Source organism: Danio rerio, chromosome 2 (genome assembly GCF_052040795.2).
Source record: "Danio rerio strain M-AB ecotype USA chromosome 2, GRCz13ab, whole genome shotgun sequence".
Taxonomy (NCBI): Eukaryota; Metazoa; Chordata; class Actinopteri; order Cypriniformes; family Danionidae; genus Danio; species Danio rerio.
Genome location: NC_141022.1, coordinates 53,643,760 through 53,669,945, shown reverse-complemented (window position 1 = coordinate 53,669,945; position 26,186 = coordinate 53,643,760). Strand labels below are relative to the sequence as shown.

Genomic DNA, 26,186 nt, shown 5'->3' with positions numbered 1-26,186 from the left:
TGACTCAAATCAGACGAATGAATTGTCCACTGAACCGACTCTGGAAGGTTAATCACGAAATGAGTCCGTCTCGTTTTTAGTCATATTTGTTTTTAGGAAATTTAATAGAGTATAATATAATTAGTTGTACTTTAGAGTAAAGTATGAAGTATAAAATAAAAGGTTGGAAATACTAAAAGACCCCCTGCAGAAGAATCACAGATGCCTGTACGGCACGGATGGTTATTAGTATTTTGTTGTGTTTTAATAATACAATCCTTTATTTATACAATCATATTAATAACCATAACATTGGATGACATCAAGTAAAACGGAAATAAATAATACTAAAAATAATATTTAATTACAGATTAAAAAATTATCCTCAGTTTCAGTTTTTACACTTCTTTTCTGTAAACATTGTTTACTTAAATAATCTGTCACAAGAAAGTCCTGCTAATTAGGTAATGATGATCAAAATTTATATTTGTGAATATAATATTTGGCCATTAAAATAAATAATTTGCCTATATAGTCTGTTATGTTTCTCATGAGAAAAGTAATAATCAAACAAAGAAAAACCCGCATTGAACTTTTTAACGTAAATTTGTCAGTAATTTTTTTATTGCCAGACTAAAACAATAAAAGAAAAATTAGATAATTATATTTCTTATTTATAAATATAATATACAAGTAAATATAACATACATGAGGTAAAAACAACAAGAAAACCCACCATTAATGTGTTGTCGTAATGTATCAAAACTTTGGCTTTTTTTGTGTGAATCTAAAAGAGGAAACGAGAGTCAAATTCGTCAAAAAAAATGGGAAAATGCAAAGGAGATTTAAGCCATTTTTGCTTGTAATGTTTTTTTTTTTCATAAATTTTTTTCACAGGTAACGTATTTAAAAAAATTAAATTTTATTTTATTTTTCATTAAGTCTCTGAGGACAAAAGTGTGAGTCAAAATTTGTAAACGTAAAAACATAAGAAGTCAACCCAAACTCTTTTTGTTAGACCAATATTTGTTAGTATTTTTATTTATTTTTTATTAAAGAATGCAAATATACAACCACAATCAGGAGATCGATATAAGAGACATACAAAGGAGAAAAAAATACAAACATTAGCTGCAGAAAGTGGAGAAAAAAAAGATTAACAAAACAAAGGAAGGGGTAAGTAAATTGTACAAAAGTATCTGAAAATAAATTAAGAGCATTAGGAAAGCGTACTAACTCAAATGAGTCAATAGACAACAGGAATCAGACACATTTTTTTGTTTTTACACATAATTTGAGCAGTAAGTCAACTTTAATCAGAAAATGTCAAAAAGTACGGACTGAAGCCGTGCATTTTTGCTTATGTATAAAAAATTTCCAAACAATATAAAAAAAAGTTGAAGCTAAATTCTTTAGATTTATGTGAATATTCTGAGTAATAACAAATTATCTCTTTTAAACTAAAAAATTGTGCAAAGGTGGGAGGGGTGTTTAAATAACGATAGAGGTCAAACCAAAATTTCTGAACGAATTGATATTTGTCAACAATTTATGGAAACGTACGTCGTTTGGTTGACGTCATGACGCTTGTATATGATTGGCTGAGTCATTACCTGCTCCAGGTGTGCGTGTGTTGGTCGAGTGATGGAGCCTGGTGTCGAAGCGGCGGGCGTGCACGTGCGCGATGAACTGTCCGAGAAGTGTCAGAAGTTGTTTCTGGAGTTTTTGGAAGAGTGAGTTTAGCTGGTTGCACTTATAAGATGGATTTACGTGTTTTATAATCTATGTCTGGGATTTGTCAGGTTCCAGGATAAAAACGGCGACGCTCTATATCTGTCGGACGCGCAGGAGCTGATCCGACCGGAGAGAAACACGCTGACCGTGAGCTTCAGCAACATCGAGCACTACAACCAGCAGCTCGCCACCACCATCCAGGAGGAGTACTACAGGTCAACAACTGATGATTTAAAGGGATAGTTCACACAAAAATGAAAATTTACATTCGTTTTACTCACCCTCAAGATGTTCCAAATCTTAAAATCTTTCTTCATTATATTCAACTCAAAAGAAGATATTTCAAAGAAACTAAAACATGTAACCATTGACATCCATATTAGGAAAACAAATACTACGGAAATCAATGGCTACAGGTTTCCAGCTTTAAAATGCCTTATTTTCTGCTCAACCGAAGAAAGTCAAACAAGGTTGGAACATGTAAATAAGGTTGTGTTAGCTAATGTATTTACTAGCTTGAACAAACATCGAGCAATGCATATATGATCTATTCATGCTTTTTAACCTTAGTTAATGGGTTGTTAATTTTAGTTTGGTAACTCTTCACGTTAACTAATGTTACCAAGCATGAATTTGGATTTTTATTATGCATTAGTAAATGTTGAACTATGATTAACGAATGCTGTTCATGTGTTGTACATTATTAGTTCATGTTAGTAAATGCATGAACTAATGAATCCTTATTGTGAAGTGTGATCAAACCATTTTCCAATATGTTATTACGGTCAGGTATTATTATTTGCTGATAGCAGTGGTGTCGTCCTTTAAAAAAAAAAGGTGGTGTACCATTACGAACCCAACATAAATTTCAAAAGTGGGTAAAGAAACGTCAAAAGGAAATGTTTCTTTGATTCATTAGCTATATATATATATATATATATATATATATATATATATATATATATATATATATATAGGCCATTCTTCAACTACGGGCACTTTTAGCCTTATGAAGTCGAGTAAAAAAACATTGTTTTAAAATTAACGTAACAGCCTTATAAGTTTAGACAATTTGTCTAGTTATAAGATCTGTAAGACGACAAACTTGGAAGAAGAGATACAATGTGTCCATCGTGAACTGAACAAATATCATTTCCACCACATCTCAATAAACAGCTTTTATTTCAAAATGAAATAAATTATGGCAGTCAAACATTGTCTTGGATCATTTTTGTATCTAGTTTAACCAATCTTTCCACAATATATATATATATATATATATATATATATATATATATATATATATATATATATATATATATATATATATATATAATAATTATACATTTGTCAACGAAATAAATTAGTTGTTAGCTGAATTGTACACCTGTCACACTCTAAAATTTTATATATTAATTTGGTTAAGAGCTTATTAGAAAATAAATAAACTGAATTTGTAAATTAACTATAGCATGAACTTAATGTGTGATAAGTTTTAAAATATTTTTTTTAAAACTTGTGGGGATGGAAATGACAATTCAACAGTTTATTGTGAAAAATTGAAAAATAGCTTCACCGATTAGCTTTGAATTGATACTCTCCTTCCATGTATGCAAAACAGTCTTCTTTACCTTAATTTTGTTTGGTTTTTAAAAACAACTTTGAAGGTACAGCATGTTTAAAAATGACAGAATAATTGTATTTCCTTATCAAGCAATATTTACCGTGATTTTTCTTCATGTATTGATAAAAATTAATTCTCTCCATCTTGAACATGTGCTCAGATGGCACTATTCATTTTCATAGAAAGCACCTTAATAATCTTTCACACAAGCGACATTTCTGTGTTGTGGTGGAAATGACACTGATGCTGTGCGACAGCTATATTTTGTGTAAATAATATTGCTAATAGTCTCACATTAATAACTATAAAATATTTAAATTATTTCACTAGTGCTTCATTAAGATACATTAATAGATACCAGATAAATAATATTTTAAAATGTTATTTTCATTGTTGAAGTTTTAAACTCTGGGTGTACGACAAGGTGAAAACAGTGATTTTTGACACCGAAAAGGAGGTTGAAAAATATGAAAAAAATAATAATAAAAAAGTAGTTTTATTTATTTATTTTTTAAAGTATGTTTTATTGTTAGTTTGACAAAGAGAGAGGAATTTCAACAAAATTATATATATTTTTGGATATATGATCAAAGGACGTAAACGTGCCCGTAGTAAAAGAATTACATTTATTACATTTAATTATATATATATATATATATCTTTTAAAAAAAAAACATTTGGTATACAGTTAAATGGGACACAAATACACGTAAATTAAAGAAGTTAAATCAGCAAAACAAGTGAGTGTACTGAGGGTATGCGCAATGATCGATCCTCAGAAGTTGTAATACTCAAACAGCTTGTGGAAAAAAAAAAGTAGGCATATGCAGTATACATGTGTATAGCCCCAACTACACCACTGGCTGATAGTATGGAAAAAGCTTTCATTTAATTTCATACATTTATTTGAATAGCTGTGAAAACAGCTTTCTTAATGTAAATCAAATATGTAATAACCTTTAAATTGATTATTTTGGGAAAATACCTTTCATAAAGTTTCATATAGTGTATAATCTTATACTCTAATTTGTACTGTCATCTTTCATAATTATGTTTCTTCTTTTTTCAGGGTTTATCCGTTTCTCTGCAGAGCAGTTCGTCACTTTGCCAGAGATCATGGAAATATTCCACCTTCCAAAGAGTTTTATGTGGCTTTTTCGGAGTTTCCATCAAGGCAAAAGTAACCATTTCTGTGCTTAGACACTTTTTGTAGACACTCTTTAAAACAGAGGTGCCCAAATTTTTCAAATGAATGGCCAAAATTCAAAAATCGTTGCAAGCCATGGGCCAAAGTTAAATATACTAAACTGTACTACCTTAAAGTTGTCATTGGAAAGGTCCTAATTTATTTCCTAATATTTCCAAATAAATAGAAAGTTAATATGATTTAAAGTAATGCTAATGCAGTACAACTTTTTAAATGATAACTTATTGCCATAAAAACATGAACAGTCACATTCATAACATGCTGGAGTTCAATACTGAATACACGGGTCAAGCAGAATTTGCCTTTGACTTGATTTGCTCACCAAAGCCTCTGCATTGTTGGGTAACAGTACGTACCTTTGAACAAAATCATTAAAAATAACAAAACATAATTTACGCCATTTAACTGAAACATTTAATTTGTTAGCTTTTAGCCATAAAACAAACAAAAAGATGAATTAATCCCGAGACACGTTATTCTTCCTCTCTTCTCAGAGGGATGGCGGGCCAAATCAAAGTTTACCATGGGCCAACTCTGGCCCGTGGGTGGCCCTAGTTTGGGCACTGTTTTAAAGGGATAGTTCACCCCAAGATTAGAACTGTCACCATTTACTCATCCATTTATTTCAAAACCTGTTTGAGCTGCTTTCTTCTGTTGAACACAAAAGATTTACTGAAGAATGAGCCTTTAAAAACAGCCTTGAACTTCTATAGTTTTTGTGTATCTACTATGCATGTCATTGTCATGTTTTTCTTTCCAACATTCTTCAGAATATCTCGTTTTGTATTTATAAACTTTATTAAACTTTACAACCACTTGAGTGTGAGTAAATGGTGAGAAGTATATCCCTTTAAGCCACTTGCATCATTTATTTCAATATTTCTTTCATATGCAATAAAAAAAAGGGCTATATGCACATGGACTGGTAATTTTTAGCCAGGCAGCCCAGAGGCTTCCGGTGAACTGACTTTCCATTACAAAATTGTTTCAATTTTTTTATTTTTTTTCAAATCTGCGAGCTTCACTGCCTATTAGATAAACGATATGAAGTGTGTCTCTAATCGGACAAGAAACGCTGAATTAAATTTCATTTCCCCTGCCATCTCTTATTAATATGACAGTTTATTTTACCCCAGTATTTTCAATGGAATTTCTGCGCTAGCCTGTTGCTACTGATGCAGCTAGTGTTTACACAGTCTTTCATCTCTTTTTACACTTGAACAACTAAATGAATGCTTAAGTCTATTTAACTGAATTTATTGTAATTAGATTACAACATCAGTGCTGTTAAAACAACCTTGTGGAATTGAAAATGGTCACATTAAGCTTTCACCGGAAGTTTATCGTTGGCTTTAAAACTCTAGCTGTGCATGGAGCCCATTACAACACTTGCCTTACAGTAGGGCTGCACGATGTATTGTTTGACTATCGATATTGCAATGTGTATCTGCAACAGTCACATTGCAGGATTAGATTATTTATTAAATATTTAAACAAATGTATTATTAAATAGTATTATTATTATTAAATTAAATTAATACAATGATCACCATGCTATTTTCCGTTTGATTGTTAAATTTCTGTACCTGATTACTGTTGACTCCCCAGGAAAAACAATAAAGCGCCGTTTGTTTTACTTTTTTCTCTGCTCTATCATATCTATATATGCTTGTAATTTATTATAATTTATGCAAATGCGCTGCATAGACTAGATCAGGGATGGGCAAACTTGATCCTCCAGGGCTGGTGTCCCTGCAGAATTTTGTTCCAACACTAGTCAAACACACTTGAACAAACTAATCAGTGTCTTCAAGATCACTTGAACTCGAGGTCTGTTTGAATAGGGTTGGAGCTAAACTGTGCAGGACACCGGCCCTCCAAGACTGAGATTGCCCACCCCTGGACTAGATCATCCCAACCTGTCTAAATTAATGAAGTCTTTCCAAATAGAGCCATTCTATTCATCTGGTGAAATTATTTTAATATCACTATTTATACTGCAGTAAAACATATTATCGCAAAGTCAGATTTTTCCAATACTGTGGAGCCCTATTGTACTGTATAAAGCTAAACCTGTATGTAAATATTCTCTGTTTTGATCGGGTACCTTCTCTGCATGTGAAATGAGTCATTTTCTCTGTGCTGTCCAGGATTCGTGAGCTCTCCACTGTACGTATTGGCACTCTGTTGCGCATCAGCGGTCAGGTGGTCCGAACCCACCCTGTGCACCCAGAGCTGGTCAGCGGCACCTTCCTCTGCCTGGACTGTCAGTCGGTCATCAAAGATGTGGAGCAGCAGTTCAAATACACTCAGCCCACCATCTGCAAGAACCCAGTGTGCGCAAACCGCCGCCGCTTCATGCTCGACACCAACAAGTCACGCTTCGTTGACTTCCAGAAGGTAAGGGTACACTTGCGTTTCCTTTTACAGTTTGCAACCAGACTACAAATAAAAATAAAAAAATTCAGTGCATCTGGTTTAAATTGGAGTGAATTAGATTGTTTCATAAGGCTCACTATTTTACTTTTTTATTAAATGGGTAGTTCACCCATAAATGAACTTTAACCCATCATTTGCACCTCACTAATGCAGTTTTTGAACTTTTAGATTTTTTTTCTTTGAACACAGAAGATGTTTAGAAGAATGCTGAGTAGCTAGTACCCATTAATTTCCATAGTAGGGAAACAAATACTATGGCAGTCAATGCATACTAGCATCGTTTCATGTAATATTAATGCGAAAGTAGACTTGTTTCACACCAAAATAACAAATATTTACACTCTAAAACATCTCTCTTATAAAGTACATGTCATACTAGATCAGAGGTGTCCAAACTTGGTTCTGGATGGCTAGTGTCCTGCAGATTTTAGCTCCAACTTGCCTCAGCACACCTGCAAGGATGTTTCTAGAAAGCCTTGTAAGAGCTTGATTTAGCTAGCCCAGGACCTGATTGTGTCTGAAACTTTGTTGGACACCGGCCTTCCAGGACCAAGTTTGGGCACCCCTGTACTAGAGAGCATTTGATTGGTCAATTTGATACGGTTACTGAAAAAAATTGTTGATCCATTTAGGCAGAAGTTGCAACCTGGAAGCTATCAATGTTTATATGCATCAAATACAAGTTTTGGAGCACACTAGCTTATAGATAACTGAAGACTTTAACATATCAATACTAACAATTTTGATTTCTTGGGGACTTTAACTCTTGTATATGCTTATATGTGCATCAGTCATTGTTTTAAGCACTCTATCTTTTTCACCTGTAAATATATTTGTGGAAAAACTTAAGTATTTTTTGGATCTTAAAGTCTGTGTGAAATCATAATTTACAATGTATCTTTTGCCAGCACACTTCTTTATTTTAAGGTAAACAATTAATCCAAGTTAATCTACTGAAGAAAAAAAAGTGTTGGTAATCTTCTATCAAAATCTGACCATTTGCTTCCACATTTTGAGGGGCGTTGCTTCTCTGACATCGGTTTGACAGCTTCAACCACAATATTCTTAACCACGCCCCTCTTACAGTTAGTTTGCTACTAGGGAATAATGTGCAAAAAGAAAGCCCCACCCACTACTAAATATTCAATTTCAGTTGGAAGTACATCAACATAATAGAATAAAAGACTCTGAAACTTCAGGTTCACACAGATTGTAACTCTGTATCAGGTGCGCATCCAGGAGACGCAGGCAGAGCTGCCTAGAGGATCAATTCCCCGCAGTGTGGAGGTGATTCTGAGAGCAGAGGCTGTGGAAACTGCACAAGCAGGAGATCGCTGTGACTTCACCGGCACTTTGATTGTTGTTCCTGATGTGTCCGCCATGGCGCTTGCTGGTACTCATGTTTTCCATTAATACAAAGTCCAAAATGTATGCCTCTCTTTAATTTTTGGGAATATATCGGTATCCAGTTGAACTCCTTGTGTACAGTTCAAATTGACTGCCCTTTAGTTATGTTCATGGTGGTTTTTGCCCCATTGACTTCTATTATAAGAACAATACAAGCATTTGATTGCAAAGCCATGACGGCATATATTCATGGATTATTGATTGTTTGTTTTTTTCCCTGTTTGAAAGAGGTAAAACATTTCATTTTTACTGTTGATCCTCAGTTGGCATGATTAAATCTTTAAATGGGCTTGTGCAAAAATGTTTCAGTCCTATGGTGTAAAACCGCAGATTGTATTATATACTTGCTGTGTTTACTATTGAGAGCTGAGCTGTTTATTTTTTATTTTCTCAAACATATCAAGGTAAATACACGCAGGTTTCTCACTCACTCACACACACACACACACACACATACATACACAATACTCCATGTAACCATATAAAAAACAGCCACCAACTTAATGGAAAGGTAGTAAATTTGCCTAGTATTTTTTTAATTTCAAAGCATTTTCCCAAAATGTATATCAAAATAAGATTTGTCACCAAAAATCAATTAACTTGCTGAAACGCAAAGAAAGTTGTGGCCAAATTATGACTTTAAATCATTCCAAAGTGGCTGAAAACATCCCCAACAGCACACAAGGGTTAATTAAATGCAAAATTATGTCATATTTGAATAGTATTTCTCATGTTTTCAGGCACAAGAGCAGAAACCAGCAGCAGGGTGACTGGGAAGGAGGGTTTTGAAGCTGATGGTATTCAGGGACTCAAAGCTTTGGGTGTCCGAGAGCTCTCCTACCGACTGGCCTTCCTGGCTAACTATGTGGCGCCAACCAACCCACGGGTGAGATGTTCATTGCATGAAACATAAATTGTTGTAGATAATCATTGCTGTTAGGTCTGACAATTAGGTCTGAAATATTTGGGTGCGTCAATTACAATTTTATTTTTTTACACTAATTTAGTTTTAATTTGGGATGGGAAGATTAATCGATATGTATCGATACGCGGTCATGCGCGTGCACGATGCGAGTGCATCGGTAGAGCAGCAGAGGATGAATGAAATTTTGGAAGCAAATCGAGATGCATCGGTTTTTGCGAGATGCATCGGTTTTTCCAACATACAGCTTATATTTTTAATATAGAATGTATTTTTTATTTTTTAACAAGTGTTGTCACACAGGTGAGTGGGCTTGACAAACTACCTGTAGAAAATACACTTTTCTATCTCTCTGACACTTTAACTGACACTTGCACCAGTTTTACACATTTACACCTGTACAAAAAATTGTACATTCACAAAGTAATCTTCCCATGGGTAAGTGGGCTTGACAAGCCACCTGTAAAAACACTCCCCTATTAAAAAAAAAAACACTCCTCCGTACTTGTTCAAAGCACTAACAGTTCCTTTGTATAAGCAGCACTTCTTGAGTGTATTGCCTCTTGTTGAATTGTTAAATGCAATGGACAAGCATATGCTAAATGTGAAGTTTTAAGTAAAATAGTTTTGTAGGTACAAAATCATTAACCGAAATGATGGGTTTGAATCAGCACTTCAATTATGTATTTTGTCAAAAATTGATAAATATTTCTGTAGTGTGGATGCATTTAAAAAAATAATAAAAATGTGGAAAAAATAAAATGAAAAAAGATTGCTTTGGTTGATGTCTGCAGTTCTACACATGTATTCTTACATGCTATCCCATTTAGAGCTTTTTGTTTTGTTCATTTATTTGAGCATTTTCAGCTATATCACTTTATTTGGAAGGTTTTTGTTTGTAATTTTAGTTTCTCTTGCTTTTCTGTTAGTTTGGAGGGAAGGAGCTTCGTCAGGAGGATCAGACAGCTGAGAGCGTGAAGAACCAGATGACCGTGCAGGAGTGGGAGAAAGTGTTCGAGATGAGCCAAGACAAGAATCTCTATCACAACCTCTGCACGAGTCTCTTCCCCACCATTCATGGTGCTCAGCACTCATTGCTCACATTTACTGCCTAGTTTATTATCGTATAAGTGGCAAGTAAACATGGTTTTGAATATTAGCTTATTGTACAGGTGTCAAAGCCAGTTCCTGGAGGGCCAGAGCTCTGCACAGTTTAGTTCCAACCCTAATTAAACACACCTGATGAAACTAATTGAGTGCTTTGGGCTTGTTTGTTACCTACAGATAAGTGTGTTGAAGCAGGGCTGGAACTAAACTCTGCAGGGCTCCAGCCCTCCAGGAATTGACTTTGACATGCCTGGCTTATAGGATTTATTCAGCTTCTGTTTTCTTTTCAGCACTGAACTAACAGCTGCATGAAATTTTATTTAATGGTAATGATTTCTGTCTGTTTTTTTCCAGGTAATGATGAGATTAAACGTGGCATCCTGCTCATGTTATTTGGTGGTGTTGCTAAAACAACTATGGAGGGGACGTCTTTGCGTGGAGACATCAACGTGTGTATAGTTGGAGACCCCAGCACATCTAAGAGCCAGTTTCTCAAGTAAATATGATTTCACTTTCAATGAATTTAAATATTACATAGAAAACCTAATGGCTGTATTGGATGCATGTATGTGTGTGTTTTTTTTATTTTTTTGCTCAGGCATGTGGAGGATTTTGCTCCCAGAGCGGTGTACACCAGTGGTAAAGCCAGCAGTGCCGCAGGTCTGACTGCTGCTGTGGTCAAAGATGAAGAGTCGCATGAGTTTGTCATTGAAGCAGGAGCACTCATGTTAGCAGATAATGTATGTTTTCAAGTTTATAGTTCTTCCATCCACATGTTTTTGTGCATTTTGGAATATTGCAGGAAAAAATGCTTATGGAAAGTCAAGATCTATATAAGGCCATGTTCACAGTGATACAATTTTATTTAAAAATGCATATTTTTCTCTGTTTTTGGCCTTCTGTACACACTAAAACAGCATTTTAGGAAACAAAAATGTCTGTCCAAAGTGCATAAATTTGAGAATGCAGATTTTCATATTGCAATGTGGACTGTGAAAATGGAGGCTTTCAAAAATGAAAACACATTTTAGTTATGCGATGCAGTCATGTGACCAATTCAGCTAACGTGGTAGATGACATTGACTACGTTTACATGGACATCAGTAATCAAATTATTTGCTTTAATTAAGAGAATGATTAAACTAATGTGTTTACATGAGTTGCTTTTTAAGTGTTCATTTCATGATCTCATTTTACATGTTAATCGAATTATGTGCTATAACCTCATTGCATCACCGTGCTATCCACATTTTTTTACAGGTTCTTGTAATTTCGGGTGTTTCATTTTTATTTGTGGACTGAATCAGTTCATCACACAGTAATGGTTTTCTTCTCTTTGACTTTAGATGGAAAGTACGCAATATTTTCAAATGTTTTATGTGATTCCAGTTTTGTCAATTTCACATCTTTTGATGCAAACATAACCTATATGCATTGTTAATATTAACATTCTTGTTGCTATGCATATACTTATGTTTTTTTTTTTTTTTTTTTTTTTTACCAACACATTAGGGGGTTTGTTGTATTGATGAATTTGATAAGATGGATCTTAAGGACCAGGTGGCCATTCATGAAGCAATGGAGCAGCAGACCATTTCCATCACGAAGGCAGGAGTTAAGGTGTGTGTGTGTGTGTGTGTGTGTGTGTGTGTGTTTGTGTTTGTATCCTCCTGTTGAGCATGTGTTTTGTCTTAAAGCATAGTCTCCTCACTCTGTAATACACTTTGTCTAAATTGTTCTGTTTAAGGCCACTCTGAATGCCCGCACATCCATCTTGGCTGCTGCCAACCCTATAGATGGCAGATACAACCGTGCCAAGTCTCTGAAACAGAACGTCAACATGTCTGCACCTATCATGTCTAGATTTGATCTCTTCTTCATTCTGGTGGATGAATGCAATGAGGTCAGACAACATTTTAATGCTTGAATTAGACTATTAAGAGTACTATTAAGGTTTTTTTTTAATGTAATTACTATTTCCTACTATTCAGTAAGCGACTAAATTGAAATGTTATCACATTCTATCATTGTTATCCGTGTATTTTCTGCATTATGCTTATTTATTAAAAAAAAAAAATGATTGTAAATTATGTATTGAATATTTATTACTTATCTTGCCATGGATGTTGTAAATGCTGCTGAAATGGCATTAAGACATAAGTAAATACATCTATTCAGAAGCTTTGATAAAGTGATTAAAAATTTTGTTTTTTGTTTTTTTAATGCTCATCAATTAATCTTAAAGTCCAGTTCTTGAACATTAGCCATCATAAAAAAAAACTGGAGAAATCATGCTGAAACATCAGCTTTTTATAGCAGAAATAAATTACTATAAATACTTTTAATTTATTTATATTTAGGCATATTTTTATTGTATTTTATTTTTTTATTTATATTTATACATTTAATTTGTATATATTTTTATTTGTTTTTATTTATTTATTTATTGTTTTATATTTATTTATGTATATTACTGTTTTTATTTATATACTTTTTTATTTTTTGTTCATTTTTATTAGTTGTTTATATTCATGCATTTTTTTATTTATGTATATTTTTATTTATTTATTTTTATTTATTTATATAGTTTTATTTTTAAATTTGTTTAAATTATTTTTGTGTATATAAAATATATTTGTTCATTTATATTAATTTTTAAACGATTGTTTTAAATGATAGTTTTTATTATTTATTTCATTTGTATTTATTTTTGTTTATACATTTTTTTTATTTAATTTATTTTTATTTATTTATTTAAATTTATGTATTTTAGTAATTTTTTTGCTTTCATTTATACATTTTTATGTTGAATTTGTTTAAATAATTTTTTTGTGTTCATATTTTTATTTAATGTATTTTTTTATTTTTATTTAAAATTGTTTATTTTTAATTTATTTGTGTTTCACCCTCTTTTATTTGTATTTCACATTATTACACTTTTGACTTTATTAATAATCAAATAAATTAACCCTATTTTATTAACCCTAATAAAGTATATGTCAAAGTTTAAAAAAAAAAATCATTTAACCAATACTTTGTTTTTCTACCAGGTAACAGACTATGCCATTGCCCGGCGTATTGTTGATCTTCATGCCAGGAACGTTGAATCCGTAGAAAGAGTTTACAGTACTGATGAAATCCAGCGATACATCTTGTTTGCCCGCCAGTTTCAGCCAAAGGCAAGATGCATTCATTAAACTGTGGATATGGATAGTATTCAGACTTCCTTAAATTTTTCACTCTGTTATACTGCAGACATTTGCTAAAATCATTTCCCCAAATCCAGTTGTGAAAACTTGCATCTCTCCCAAAAAGACTCATGGCTATATTAGATCAAAGGGGAGCTTCTACTAAATACTGAGCAAAGGGTCTGAATGCTTGGGACCGACCATGTAATATTTCAGTTATTCTCTTTAATAAATTTGCAAAAAAATCTGCAATTCTGTGTCTTTGTCAAGTTGGGATGCTGTATATACATTGAAGGAAAAAATGATTTAGTAAATGGTGGCAATATAACAAAGAGTTGAAAATTTAAGGGGGTCTGAATACTTTCCGTACCCAAAGTATTAAGTTTGATTCAAAATTAGACAGCCCGGGTAATGTCTTGCAGATTTTAGTATAAGATGAAAATAATATCTGGTGTCGCTGTGCTTTTTTATTGATTTTTGTTTAGATAATTGTCCTCCTATACATGTGTTTGTAGATAACCGTGGAGGCCCAGGAGTTTGTGGTGGATCAGTACAAGCGCCTGCGGCAGCGTGATGGAGGAGGAACCACTAAATCAGCCTGGCGGATCACCGTGAGGCAGCTGGAGAGTATGCTGCGTCTGTCTGAGGGCATGGCCAGGCTCTACTGCTCAGATGAGGTCTGTCAGCGCTAAAAAAAAACTGCTTCAAAACATCACCGTTTATTGAGGAGTTTGAAGCATGTGCTTTTGCTTTTGGAAAGGTTCAACCCAAACATGTGAAAGAGGCATTTAGGCTCCTGAATAAGTCCATCATTCGTGTCGACTCGCCTGATATCAATTTTGACCAGGAGCATGATGAAGACAATATAAACGGTGAGAGGCAGTTTCTGTTTGTCTTTCTGAGCATCATTCAGTTACATTTTGTGAAAGCAGACTGTCAAAAATCACTGAGGATCATTGTGTGTTGCTCAAGTGGACTTAAAAGTCCTTTAGATGATTGAGATGGTTTAAATTGTGAACTTACTAAAAGTTTCTTCTCTTCATGTTGGAATAAAGGGTGTACTAAATAGCTGTAAATCCTGCACTTTCAGGTTGTATTCTGTGGATTGATGCGGTCACGAGAGCACTGCACAAGCATCACAGTGGTTACTGATTACGTGCCTGACTTGAATGCAAAATGCATCTAAATGATACGGCATTAGCTGGAAAAAAACAAGTGCTTTTAAGTCTAATGGATTGACTCGTGTCATCTTGAGAGAAACTGACTATACTCCTGTTTTTTTGAACACATACCATAATTTATAGTGCACTGTAACATGCTGGAGTTGTATAACCAACGCTTTTTGCATAACATCTCAAGTGCTTGAGTTAGAATCGGGTAAATGACAGTCTTGCCTGTTATATATTACATGACTATATCATGTCTCTTAAACAAGCCATTCAGGAATATTTATTTGCTTTATCTACCTAAAGCTGCTTAAACACTATACTACTTGACAAAAGTCTTGTCGTCCATCCCAGTTGTAAGAGAAAAATGACTTCTGCAACTTTTCTAAATGATCCACTAGAAGGTGGATTTTTCTGATGAATCATCTGTTGCACTGAATCATCACAAATACTGCAGAAGACCTATTGGAACCTGCATGGACCCAAGATTCTCAGAAATCAGTCGAGTTTGGTGAAGAAAAAGTCATGGTTTGGGGTTACATTCAGTACGCGGGCTTGCGAGAGAACTGCAGAGTGGTAGGCAACATCAACAGCCTGAGGTATCAAGACATTTGTGCTGCCCATTACTTTACAAACCAAACCAAATCCAAGCCTCCACATCAAAGTTCCTGAAAGCAAAAAAAAGGTAAAGGTGCTTCAGGATTGGCCAGCCCAGTCACCAGACATGGACCTTATTGACATACTTGTCTAGGGTAAGATGAAAGAGGAGGCATTAAAGATGAATCCAAAGAATCTTGATGAGCCTTGGGAGTCCTGTAAGAACGTTTTCTTTGCCATTCCAGATGACTTTATTAATGCGTTATTTGAGTCATTGCAGAGATGTATGGATGCAGTCCTCCAAGCTCATGGGAGTCATACACAGTATTCATTCTGTTTCCACTGCAGCATGACTTTATATTCTATACTGGACATTATTTCTGTTAAGTAACCAGACTTTTGTCTAAGCAGAGTCAGACCTTACTGTCTTAATTAAATAATTAAAAATCAAGACATGATCATATTTTATTTAGCTAAAATAAGCGTAATTTAGAGGCCTTTGCCTTTCATATAAGCCATTCATACTGAATGACAATGAAGTGAACTTCACAAACTGACGTCAAATCAGAAACATGACCCTGGACCACTAATCAAGACTTAAGTTGCTTAAGCTTATTTCTTGGAATAGCCGAAAATGCATTGTGAGTCCATATGATAAATTTTTTTTTTCTCTCTCTCTCTCCTTTATTCCAAAGATAATTACAATATTAAGTAAAGCTTGTCTTCCTTGTAAATATTTTCAGTAGGATGTTTTCAGACAGATATTAGAATATTGTCCTATCATAAAGTTTAATCTATGGAAAGTTCATTCATTCAGCTGTCAGAGGAAAAGAAGTTGACCAATACGTGTCTGATTTTGTGATCCAGGGTCACAATGTAATATAAAAACTTTTGTTTCACGGATCAAAATGAGCTTAAGTTGCTTGGCCATATTACTGGCGATAGTCAAAAAAGCATTGTATGGGTAAAAAAATCTGTAGTTTTATGCCAAAAGGAATTAGTATATTAAGTAAAGATAATGTTACTGAAGATTATTTTGTACATTTTATTACTGTAAATCTTTTCAGCCGGAAGTTTTCTCAATTAAGATTTGTTTTTTTTAAACCCTCAGATTACAGATATTAAAATATTTTTCTATCATAAAGATTAATCAGTGGAAAGCTCATTCATTCAGCTATCAGAGGAAAAGAAGTTGACAAGGGTCTGATTTTTGTGGTTCAGGGTCACATTTTAATGTAAAGCAAAAACATTTGTTCTACAGATCAGAATGAGTTGCTTGGACATTACTGGCATTAGCCCAAAATAAGCATTGTATGTGTCAATGTAATCTATATTTTTTCCTTTTATTATTTTGTAAATTTATTACTATATTTTTAGCAGCAAGTTTTCTTCATATTTTTTATCATTTTTTTTTTTTTACCTTAGATTACAGAAATATTGTCCCATTATAAAGTTTGATCAGTTGAAAGCTCGTTCATTCAGCTGTCAGATTTTTTGAAAAACTGACACTCATGACTGGTTTTGTGGTCACACATATTTTAATGTGAAGCAAAAATGTTTGTTCCACAGATCAGAATGAGCTGTTTGGTAAGGAGACTGAAGGTCAGAATGGAGGTGATGTGAACGGTCATGCAGTGGAGGACATGGAGACTGATCAGACTGAAAAACCAGAGAAACCAGCCGCAGCCAAACCTGCTCTCAGGATGTCTTTTGCAGAGTACAAGAGAGTCTCCAACCTGCTGGTGCTGCACATGCAGAAGATGGAGCAGCGTGAGTCTCAATATCATTTTTTTTATATATCTAATTTAAAATACCAATTTTCGATTCATCTTAATTTATATAGCACTTTTACAATGTATATTGTCAAAGCAGCTTAACATAGATGTTCTAGTACAGTGGTTCTCAAACTGTGGTACGTGTACCACTAGTGTTATGCAGGCTTCCTTCTAGTGGTATGCGGATGAATCAAATATGTCATATGTACATGCTATATATATTTAAATAAATTATCAAATGATTTATATATGAATATGATGACAGTCTATATTTATGAGGTCCAGGCAACATTTCCAGCTGCTGATAAACAAAGTTTTTTTCGTTTTTTTTTTACTTTTTAAGAAAAGTAACCTACCATTTTTAACTTTTAAAAGCACAATTTAATTTAATTGTTCTTAATGATATGAATATGCCTCGTTTTTGAACTCTACAGAGTTTTAGCTGCTTTACTGGACCTAATACGCTACTGAATTTCAATACTGCTCATTATGATGGTACTTGCAAAGACAACTTTTTTCCTAGGTGGTACTTGATGAAAACCATTTGAGCACCACTGTTCTATTAAACTGAATTGGTGTCAGTCCAGTTTCCAGAGTTGAAGTTCAGTGTTGTACGTAAACAACAACATGGATTGCATTCATAGGCTGTTTATGCTTTCTAAACCATGAGGAAACATGTTGAATTTGCTGAATCTTATAGGGGAGCACTTGGTGCTGCAGGAAAGGATGCAACATTTTGACAAAAGATATGTATAAAAAGTATTAGGGGATTATCCTAATATTTTACTTAATCAGAAATAAGAACAAACACAAATGTGTTCCTGCTTCTGCTTAATTTGTTATAACATTTAGCAATCTATAAACGTTTTTATAGTACAACCTAAATCATAACGGTAATTGATGATTTTCAGCAGCAAAAATTCGCAAAATGTGTGTCAGTTTTAATGGCATTGTTTGCATTCTGTGCCTACATGATCATCAATCAGACATATAGAGTGGAGGAACTATTCACCTTGTAGGCTAGTCAGCTGCTAGCATAAAACTGGTTCCCTCGATAGGATTTTTGCCATTGGTTTTTCGAAGACTGTAAATAATAAGCTCTGTGTTCAAACACTGTTCATTACACTTACACCTTTTGTCCAACCGGTTTGTCACACGAATAATGAAACATCTAGCACTTTTGGATCTTAAATGCAAACGCAAGAACTAAAAAAAGTTTACATTAGGCTGTAAATGGACTACAGTGCTTTCCTGTGACGTCAGCACATTGTATGTTACTCACGTGCTAACCTTAGCAACAGATGACAGAGATGAGGCGTGAGGGACAAGTCTATATGCCTGCAACATCCATCATGGACACAGAACAAATGACAACATTCATTATACTTTTTTTTTTTTTTTTTGTCACGAAGTACAGCGAAAAGTAGCTCCTACAGTCACATTTTAAGAAGTGTAAATACTGCAGTTATGACAGAGTTAAATGTGTTCAGATAAATAAAAATCAATTGATCAGGTAATATGTATGTATTTATACACATTTATACACACGTTTGCATTAGTGAGAGAAGGAAAGAGCTGCTCAGCAGTATCCCCATAATATCGTTTAATTAAAATAAATGATCAACAAATTAATCTGTCTCGACAGTCTTTTCAAGTGAAGGCATTATCTACACACTATGAATTCCCAATTAGAATAATACTACAAACTATAAAATACAATTCATGAAAATACTTAAATAACAGTGAAAATCCAAATGCCCAACACAAGCGACCTGCGCTCCAGACTAGATCAGCTCGATGACGTATAATGTCTTCGACACCGCCTGTAGTCCCGTTTAGCAGCTTGATAGCAACAGTCTTTTTAAAGAAGCATAACTGATTTAAAAAATCAAGAGTGTGCTGTAACTGATGTGTTATGTCGTAGAATTAAACGTGAAAGCATCTTGAGATTGTGTTAGCCATGAACATTATTTAAGAGATTTAACCGAAATCCCATTCAAAAAACCCATTGACTTAAGGACGATGGAACTGGAACTGCTCTTCCGGGTTTTTGGTCCGTGTATCATCCGTTCATTTGATTATTCCTTTTATTACGGAAAACGAAACATCAGAAAAACGATGAATATTTCGTTTTCCTGTTTATTCTGTAGGCAGAAAAAACGGAAACTCATCTGTTATTCTGCTTATTAATTTAAAACGAAATATTAAAACAAACACAAAACCAAAACGAAATAATGAGTCAAAAAATGGTCCGTGTACGGTCTGTGTACGTTTTGTTCATTTGTTTTCCATTTTCAAACGGAATAAAGGAAATGGAGAAAACGGCCGTTTTTCCGTTTTTCTTTTGCTCACAAGAAAACGAAAAAACGAGATTTTGGCTGGATTTTCGTTTTTTGGTTTAGGGTAGGAAAACGGATAAACGACTATTAAATTCATTTTACACATGTAGGCGGTGCTGAAACGCCCACTTTCCTCTAATTGGTTAACCAAATCTGCGCTCGTGACGTCACCCTCAAAATAAAAGCCTTACACGCAGGCTTTTAATTATTATTATTTAATATATATTAACTAAGTTTACATATTCTATCATTTGAACCACACACAGTTAGCAGGCTTACATTCATTGCGTATGTATGAATTAAATAAAAACGTAAATCAGCAGTTTTCTTAGACATTTGTCATTAAAATAAGGTCATAGTTCACTGCCAAGCTTCTTGCTGCTGTGCACCTGATGCAGAGCAAAGATAGCCATTTCCGAGGAGCACCTGGTTTGCATGATTATTTCAGAGCAAGGGCTTTATAATAATAATAATAATAATTATTATTATTATTATTATTATTATTATCAGTTACTAGTGTTTTTATTGTTTGGTGTGTTTTTTTTGTGTGTCTTTTTAATAGTTGTTAGCAGAACCAGAATAAGAACACTTTGGGCCCTGCTATAAAAACAAAGGGTACCATTTGTTTTCATTTATTTCTTCCTATTTTAATTATATATTGTAATTATTTATTTGATAATTAATACTATTTTATTGCAACGCCAAAGTAGGCCTGTCTTATTATTTTTTTTATTATTAAATTTGCTGTTATTGTAGGCTAGATGGCAGGCTTTAAATATTTTAAATAACATTTACTCATAACCTTACTAATTCCAGAGCCGAACCTAAAAAAGTTTAAGTGCAATAAGCCTGTACAATAAAGGGAGCCGCAATGCATATTTCTAGCGCATTCTTTCACTCAACAAGTATTGCTGGAATAATGAAATAAATTTCAAATTAACTAATTAAACACATTATAGTTGATAAAAAAATTGTGTCTAGTAGTTCCGACAAACAGATGAGCTGGCTACATGTGCGTTGCGCTAATAATTTGACATTTGCTCTTCTTGAGAAAGTGCTACAGCGGGCCCTGCTATTTCACATATAAGGTTAGTGATACGTATTTTAAATTAGTATTGCACATTATTCATTCATTTTCTTGTCGGCTTAGTCCCTTTATTAATCTGGGGTCGCCACAGCGGAATGAACCGCCAACTTATTTAGCAAGTTTTTACGCAGCGGATGCCCTTCCAGCCACAACCCATCTCTGGAAAACATCCACACATACACACACACTTATACAGTACGGACAATTTAGGTAGGCTAATTCACCTGTACCGCATGTCTTTGGACTGTGGGGAAAACCGGAGCACCCTGAGGAAACCCACGCGAACGCACTACACTACTGAATTAGACACACAATCTCAAAAAAAACCTTGATGCTTATTTACATTATCTAAAGTCATTTCTTACGAGGTAGGATCTGTTGTTGTATTATATAGCCTATTTTCGTTTTAATATGCAAATAATTTTCTTTAATTTGTAATAGGCCTATTGTCCCTCATTGCATAAAATAACCAGCCTTTGTATTCAATATGTTTGTAAATTGTCCATCCAGTTTGACGCAAGCTAAACAACATTTTGGCCTGTTTTGCTTATTAAATGAGTGATTTTCACGGAGAAACAAATTATCCATCCACACAGTTTTGTATAAGACCTGTGTGAACAAAAATATACACTTCATCATAGCCTATAGGAAAATGTATCTGTTTAGAACCAATTTTGTGTTGTATAATTAAAAATATTAAAAATACAATAAAAAAAAAGGAATAACATTTGAAGTGCAATGCTTCAAAGATCCAATACGCTGCATGCAGAGCCAAAACAAAAACTGGTTTGTTTGTTTAATGAAATAATAATATGAAATTAAAGTGAAATAGTTCTATAACCTGTATTATAACTGTAGTCACCCTAGATGACAAATCATCCGTTGCGCCGGTCAGTTTCACCTTTAATCAAGAATGTGCCAGAACCAAATGAGAATATTTACAGATTACCTCGGAATGAGACCTCGGTCTGTGAAGGATGCAGAACACAGAAACTCGTTGAGAATGGAGATGCATGTTAGATGTTTTATATCCCTTTAGATATTGTAAATAAACAACTAGTTTTTATAGAGATTGTGTCATGTCTTTTCTTTGACGCACGCGATGAACAGCCCCGAAAAGGCGCCTTTATTTAGCCTGTAGCCTAAATAATAGTTTAGATTTTATAACATATAATGTTCCATTACTTTAAATGTATAATGTTTTTTAATATTTATGGATTATATAAAATATATAGTTTATATAAATGCGCTCTGATCATTCAAGGATCATAATGCGTTGCATATTCTTCTTATTCTTCATTAGGCTTGATCCGTAAATTGTGTATTTTATAAACTGATCGTTTATAAGGACTAAGCTATTAATAACTGTAATTCCTCGAATGGAAAAGTCTTGATTAAAGAAAAAGAGAACTTAATTCGACATATGCATATAGTGCGCTTATTTCTGCGTGCATCGCGCCCTTTACCGAATTACCTTTTTTTATTTTTTATGCACTATAAATGCATCTGGCAGCACCGAAAAGAGCAAATGCCAAGTTATTAGCGCAGCGCACAGACAGCTAGCTCGTCTAGTCTGAACCAGGGGTTTTCAAACTATTCATTGCACACCGATCCCATTGCATTTTATTTAGGATAAACCACTTATTTAAAATTAATTAATTAAAAGGTGCGTACTCTCCAATACACCAACGAAATTATAGTGTCATAATATTTAATAATTATAATTAAGATAGACACCTGACCTCCATTTAATAAACAATTTATTTGCCATCCTCTGTTAATTTGAAGTTTAAAGTTTAAATCATTTATGTTAAACTTAAATTATTTAAAAACTTAAAAAGACTTAAATTTTGTCATTTAAGACATTTTAGGTCATAAGTTTACATACATTGACCGTTGCATTTAGTAGGCCTATTCTGATCTAAATAAGCCTTTTGCATCTTAGGTGTTTACACACACAAATTAAGCAGTTTATACGTACATTTAATGTTACTTTGAAATTACTTTTGATGCAATAAATAATCCTAAATAGTTGAAAGTGTTAACATATTCTTGAAATGTAGTTATTTTATAACTATGAAATTTATTACTAAACAAAGTGAATCATTATGAATTTGCCAAGAAATAATCCACTTTACCACTGTAAAGCAATGCCCCACACTCACTAGAACGGTAGAACCTGGACTGTATGATATGTTCTGTATGTAAAATAGAGAAAATAAGCAAGATGCGCAGTCTCATGCAGCCTTAGTAAAATATAGCGCGTCACAGCAATGAACTAAAAATAAAACCACCCTTGAAATGCTGGCGATCTTAATTTTTTCAGCCTACACTGACTGAGAATAATGTTGCACTATTTTATTAACAAATAATTAGAATGTTTTTTTTTTTATCCATTACTTTTGCCTGTGCAAGTTTTTTGCGCGCGCTTGAGCGCGAAGGCATCTATTTTCAGGTGCAAGATGCCACTTTGGGTGGCACCAGCACACTCTGCCACACCTGTGGCTATGTCCCTGCTACAATAATAATAACAACAACAACGACAAAATAATAACAAAAAATAATAATAATAAGACAGGCCTACTTTGACGTTGCAATAAAAAAGTATTCAATTCTCAAAAAAGTATTCAAGTATCAAATAAATATTTACAATAGGCTAAAGGCATATATTAAATTAAAATAGGAGAAAATCCAATAGAAACAAATGGTACCATTTATTATAGCCCCATGCAGGGTCCAATGTGTTCTTACAACCATTGAATAACTAAGTAAATAATAATAATAACAATACTAATAATAATAGGCCTAATAATAATAATAATAATAATAATAATAATAATAATAATAATAATAAATTATTATTTTGTACAGAGTAGGCTATTATTTAGGCCTACAATAGCTCTGAAACAATCATGTAAACCAGGTGCTCCTCGGAAATGGCTATCTTTGCTCTGCATCAGGTGCACAGCAGCAAGAAGCTTGGCAGTGAACTATGACCTTATTTTAATGACAAATGTCTAAGAATACTGCTGATTTACGTTTTTATTTAATTCATACATACGCAATGAATGTAAGCCTGCTAACTGTGTGTGGTTCAAATGATAGAATATGTAAACTTAGTTAATATATAATTAAATAATAATAATTAAAAGCCTGCGTGTAAGGCTTTTATTTTGAGGGTGGCGTCACGAGCGCAGATTTGGTTAACCAATTAGAGGAAAGTGGGCGTTTCAGCACCGCCTACATGTGTAAAATGAATTTAATAGTCGTTTATCCGTTTTCCTACCCTAAACCAAAAAACGAAAATCCAGTCAAAATCTCGTTTTTTCGTTTTCTTGTGAGCAAAAGAAAAACGGAAAAACGGCCGTTTTCTCCATTTCCTTTATTCCGTTTGAAAATGGAAAACAAATGAACAAAACGTACACAGACCGTACACGGACCATTTTTTGACTCATTATTTCGTTTTGGTTTTTTGTTTGTTTTAATATTTCATTTTAAATTAATAAGCAGAATAACAGATGAGTTTCCGTTTTTTCTGCCTACAGAATAAACAGAAAAACGAAATATTCATCGTTTTTCTGATGTTTCGTTTTCCGTAATAAAAGGAATAATCAAATGAACGGATGATACACGGACCGTTTTTGCATACATATTGACGTCATAGTTCCTCCACTCTATTGGTGTCATAACTTTAAAATAAAGTCTTATATTTAATCTTATTACAGTTATCAAGTGGAGGATCAACTGAAAAATATAAAGAGCATAAACCGAAGACTTAAACAAGCATAACGGGTGTTTTCTTATCTGTTTAAGCATGTCTTTAATATTAGTTTTGTGTTTTTAGTGGATGAAGACTCGTCTCTGAAGAAGAGTGAACTGATTAACTGGTACCTGAAGGAGATCGAGAGTGAAATTGATTCAGAAGCTGAACTCGTTGCTAAGAAGAACCTCATCGAGAGAGTGCTGTACAGACTCATCAATTTTGTTAGTATGCATTTATCTCTCTGCAATGCTGTTTGTGACCCTGAACCACAAAGTCGTATGTTGCGCGTGTGTAAATTTTTGATAGCCAACAATGTACTGATCAAAATTCAAGATTTTCCTTTTATGCAAAAAATTATTCACCTAATGTAGATAGAACTATTAAATCATCTTTGATTTTAATAACACTTTGGACAACTTTAAAGGTGATTTTTCTTAATACTTATATTTTTAAACATTTTTAACATTATATTTTTGAAATCGCTGTATCTTGGACAAAACTTAGCCTTTCATAATATTTTATTTATTAAGATGATGTATAAATCTCATTAAAAAAGTGTTGTGGTCCAGGGCACATTTTAGATTAGCTTAAAACGCATCTGTACTTTAACTTAAGCACTGTTAATGCTTTACAGAGTCCCGGAAGGGATGTGATAGTGGGGAAAAAATGGGTGGGTGAAATAAACTGAGTGATAAAAAAACATGTATATTACGTTTTAAACCCGGATCAGCTTCTGCACACCCCATTTAAACTATAGCTAAACATTTAAACTTTCACTTTAGTTCCTTTTTAAATGGCAATACAGAAGCTGAGCTGAGATTGGTTTACCACATAGAGCGCATCCGTCAGTCAGCGCTTATACATGCATTCACTGATTCAGAGGCTGCATAGGAAGGGCGATGATCGACACACAGCTTTAATAGAAAGTCACTGCAGACATTTTTATATTCATTTCAATGTGCTTTCAAGAAAAAAATATGGGAAAATACCTAATGATAGGAAGAGTGTGTGTGTGTGTGTGTGTGTGTGTGTGTGTGTGTGTGTGTGTGTGTGTGTGTGTGTGTGTGTGTGTGTGTGTGTGTGTGTGTGTGTGTGTGTGTGTGTGTGTAAAATAAATTCAAAACTCTCTCTGTAAATGCCTTTTTCTGTTTTAGGATCATATCATCATAGAGCTGACTAAAACAGGGCTGAAAAAGATCAGTGAGGATGGAGAAGAACCCGTCACTGAGGATGATCCGTTTCTGGTTGTGAATCCCAATTATATACTGGAAGACTAATCCAAGCTGGATTTACCAATCTTGATCATTTTTACCGAAAAAAAATAAAGTGATAAATAAATGTTTCTTTTTTGCATCCTTTTGCCATGTGTTTGTTTGAACACTAGGTGGCGGCATGTTTCAGTGCATCTCAATATTTATAGCAGTCAGTAGTTTGAAGCCATTATATTGGTGGACATTTGGGCATTTCATGTTTTAGTCTATCCTAATGTGAAAACTGATGTATAATTCAATGTAATAAGAAGTGGAGTATTAGATGGAGGTCTTATTTAAAGAAATGTAGCATAATCTGAGTGATCTGAACGATTTATAATTATACAGCTATAAATTATACAGCTACTTAGCATAATGAAAATAAGATGTAATATAAATTATACAGCTACTTAGCATAATGAAAATAAGATGTATTATAAATTGGATTTACTGTCTGGTCCTTATTGCCACCAGCTGGTTTGAAGATATTGATTACTTATTAAAATTTGAATGATATTAATAGTCTAAGTTCAACTTTTGTGTAAATTAACCTTTACTTAAATGGGCATAGACTATCCCACATGGAAAGGTAGAATATTAAC

The 26,186-nt window shown here is 33.7% G+C and overlaps 1 protein-coding gene across 2 annotated transcripts; it reads left to right on the top strand.

The window, feature by feature from the left end:
• The first annotated feature begins 1,570 nt into the window (after window positions 1-1,570).
• Window positions 1,571-25,687, top strand: mcm6l (MCM6 minichromosome maintenance deficient 6, like). Of its 2 annotated transcripts, NM_001025533.1 has the most exon segments (17): window positions 1,571-1,712; window positions 1,782-1,928; window positions 4,407-4,517; window positions 6,695-6,944; window positions 8,211-8,376; window positions 9,131-9,276; window positions 10,242-10,392; window positions 10,774-10,915; window positions 11,018-11,159; window positions 11,932-12,039; window positions 12,167-12,322; window positions 13,470-13,598; window positions 14,123-14,284; window positions 14,368-14,479; window positions 16,940-17,140; window positions 24,416-24,555; window positions 25,489-25,687. In NM_001025533.1, coding segments are annotated over 17 exon segments (2,475 nt in total). In that variant the 5' UTR covers window positions 1,571-1,623; the 3' UTR covers window positions 25,612-25,687.
• The last annotated feature ends 499 nt before the right edge of the window (window positions 25,688-26,186 follow it).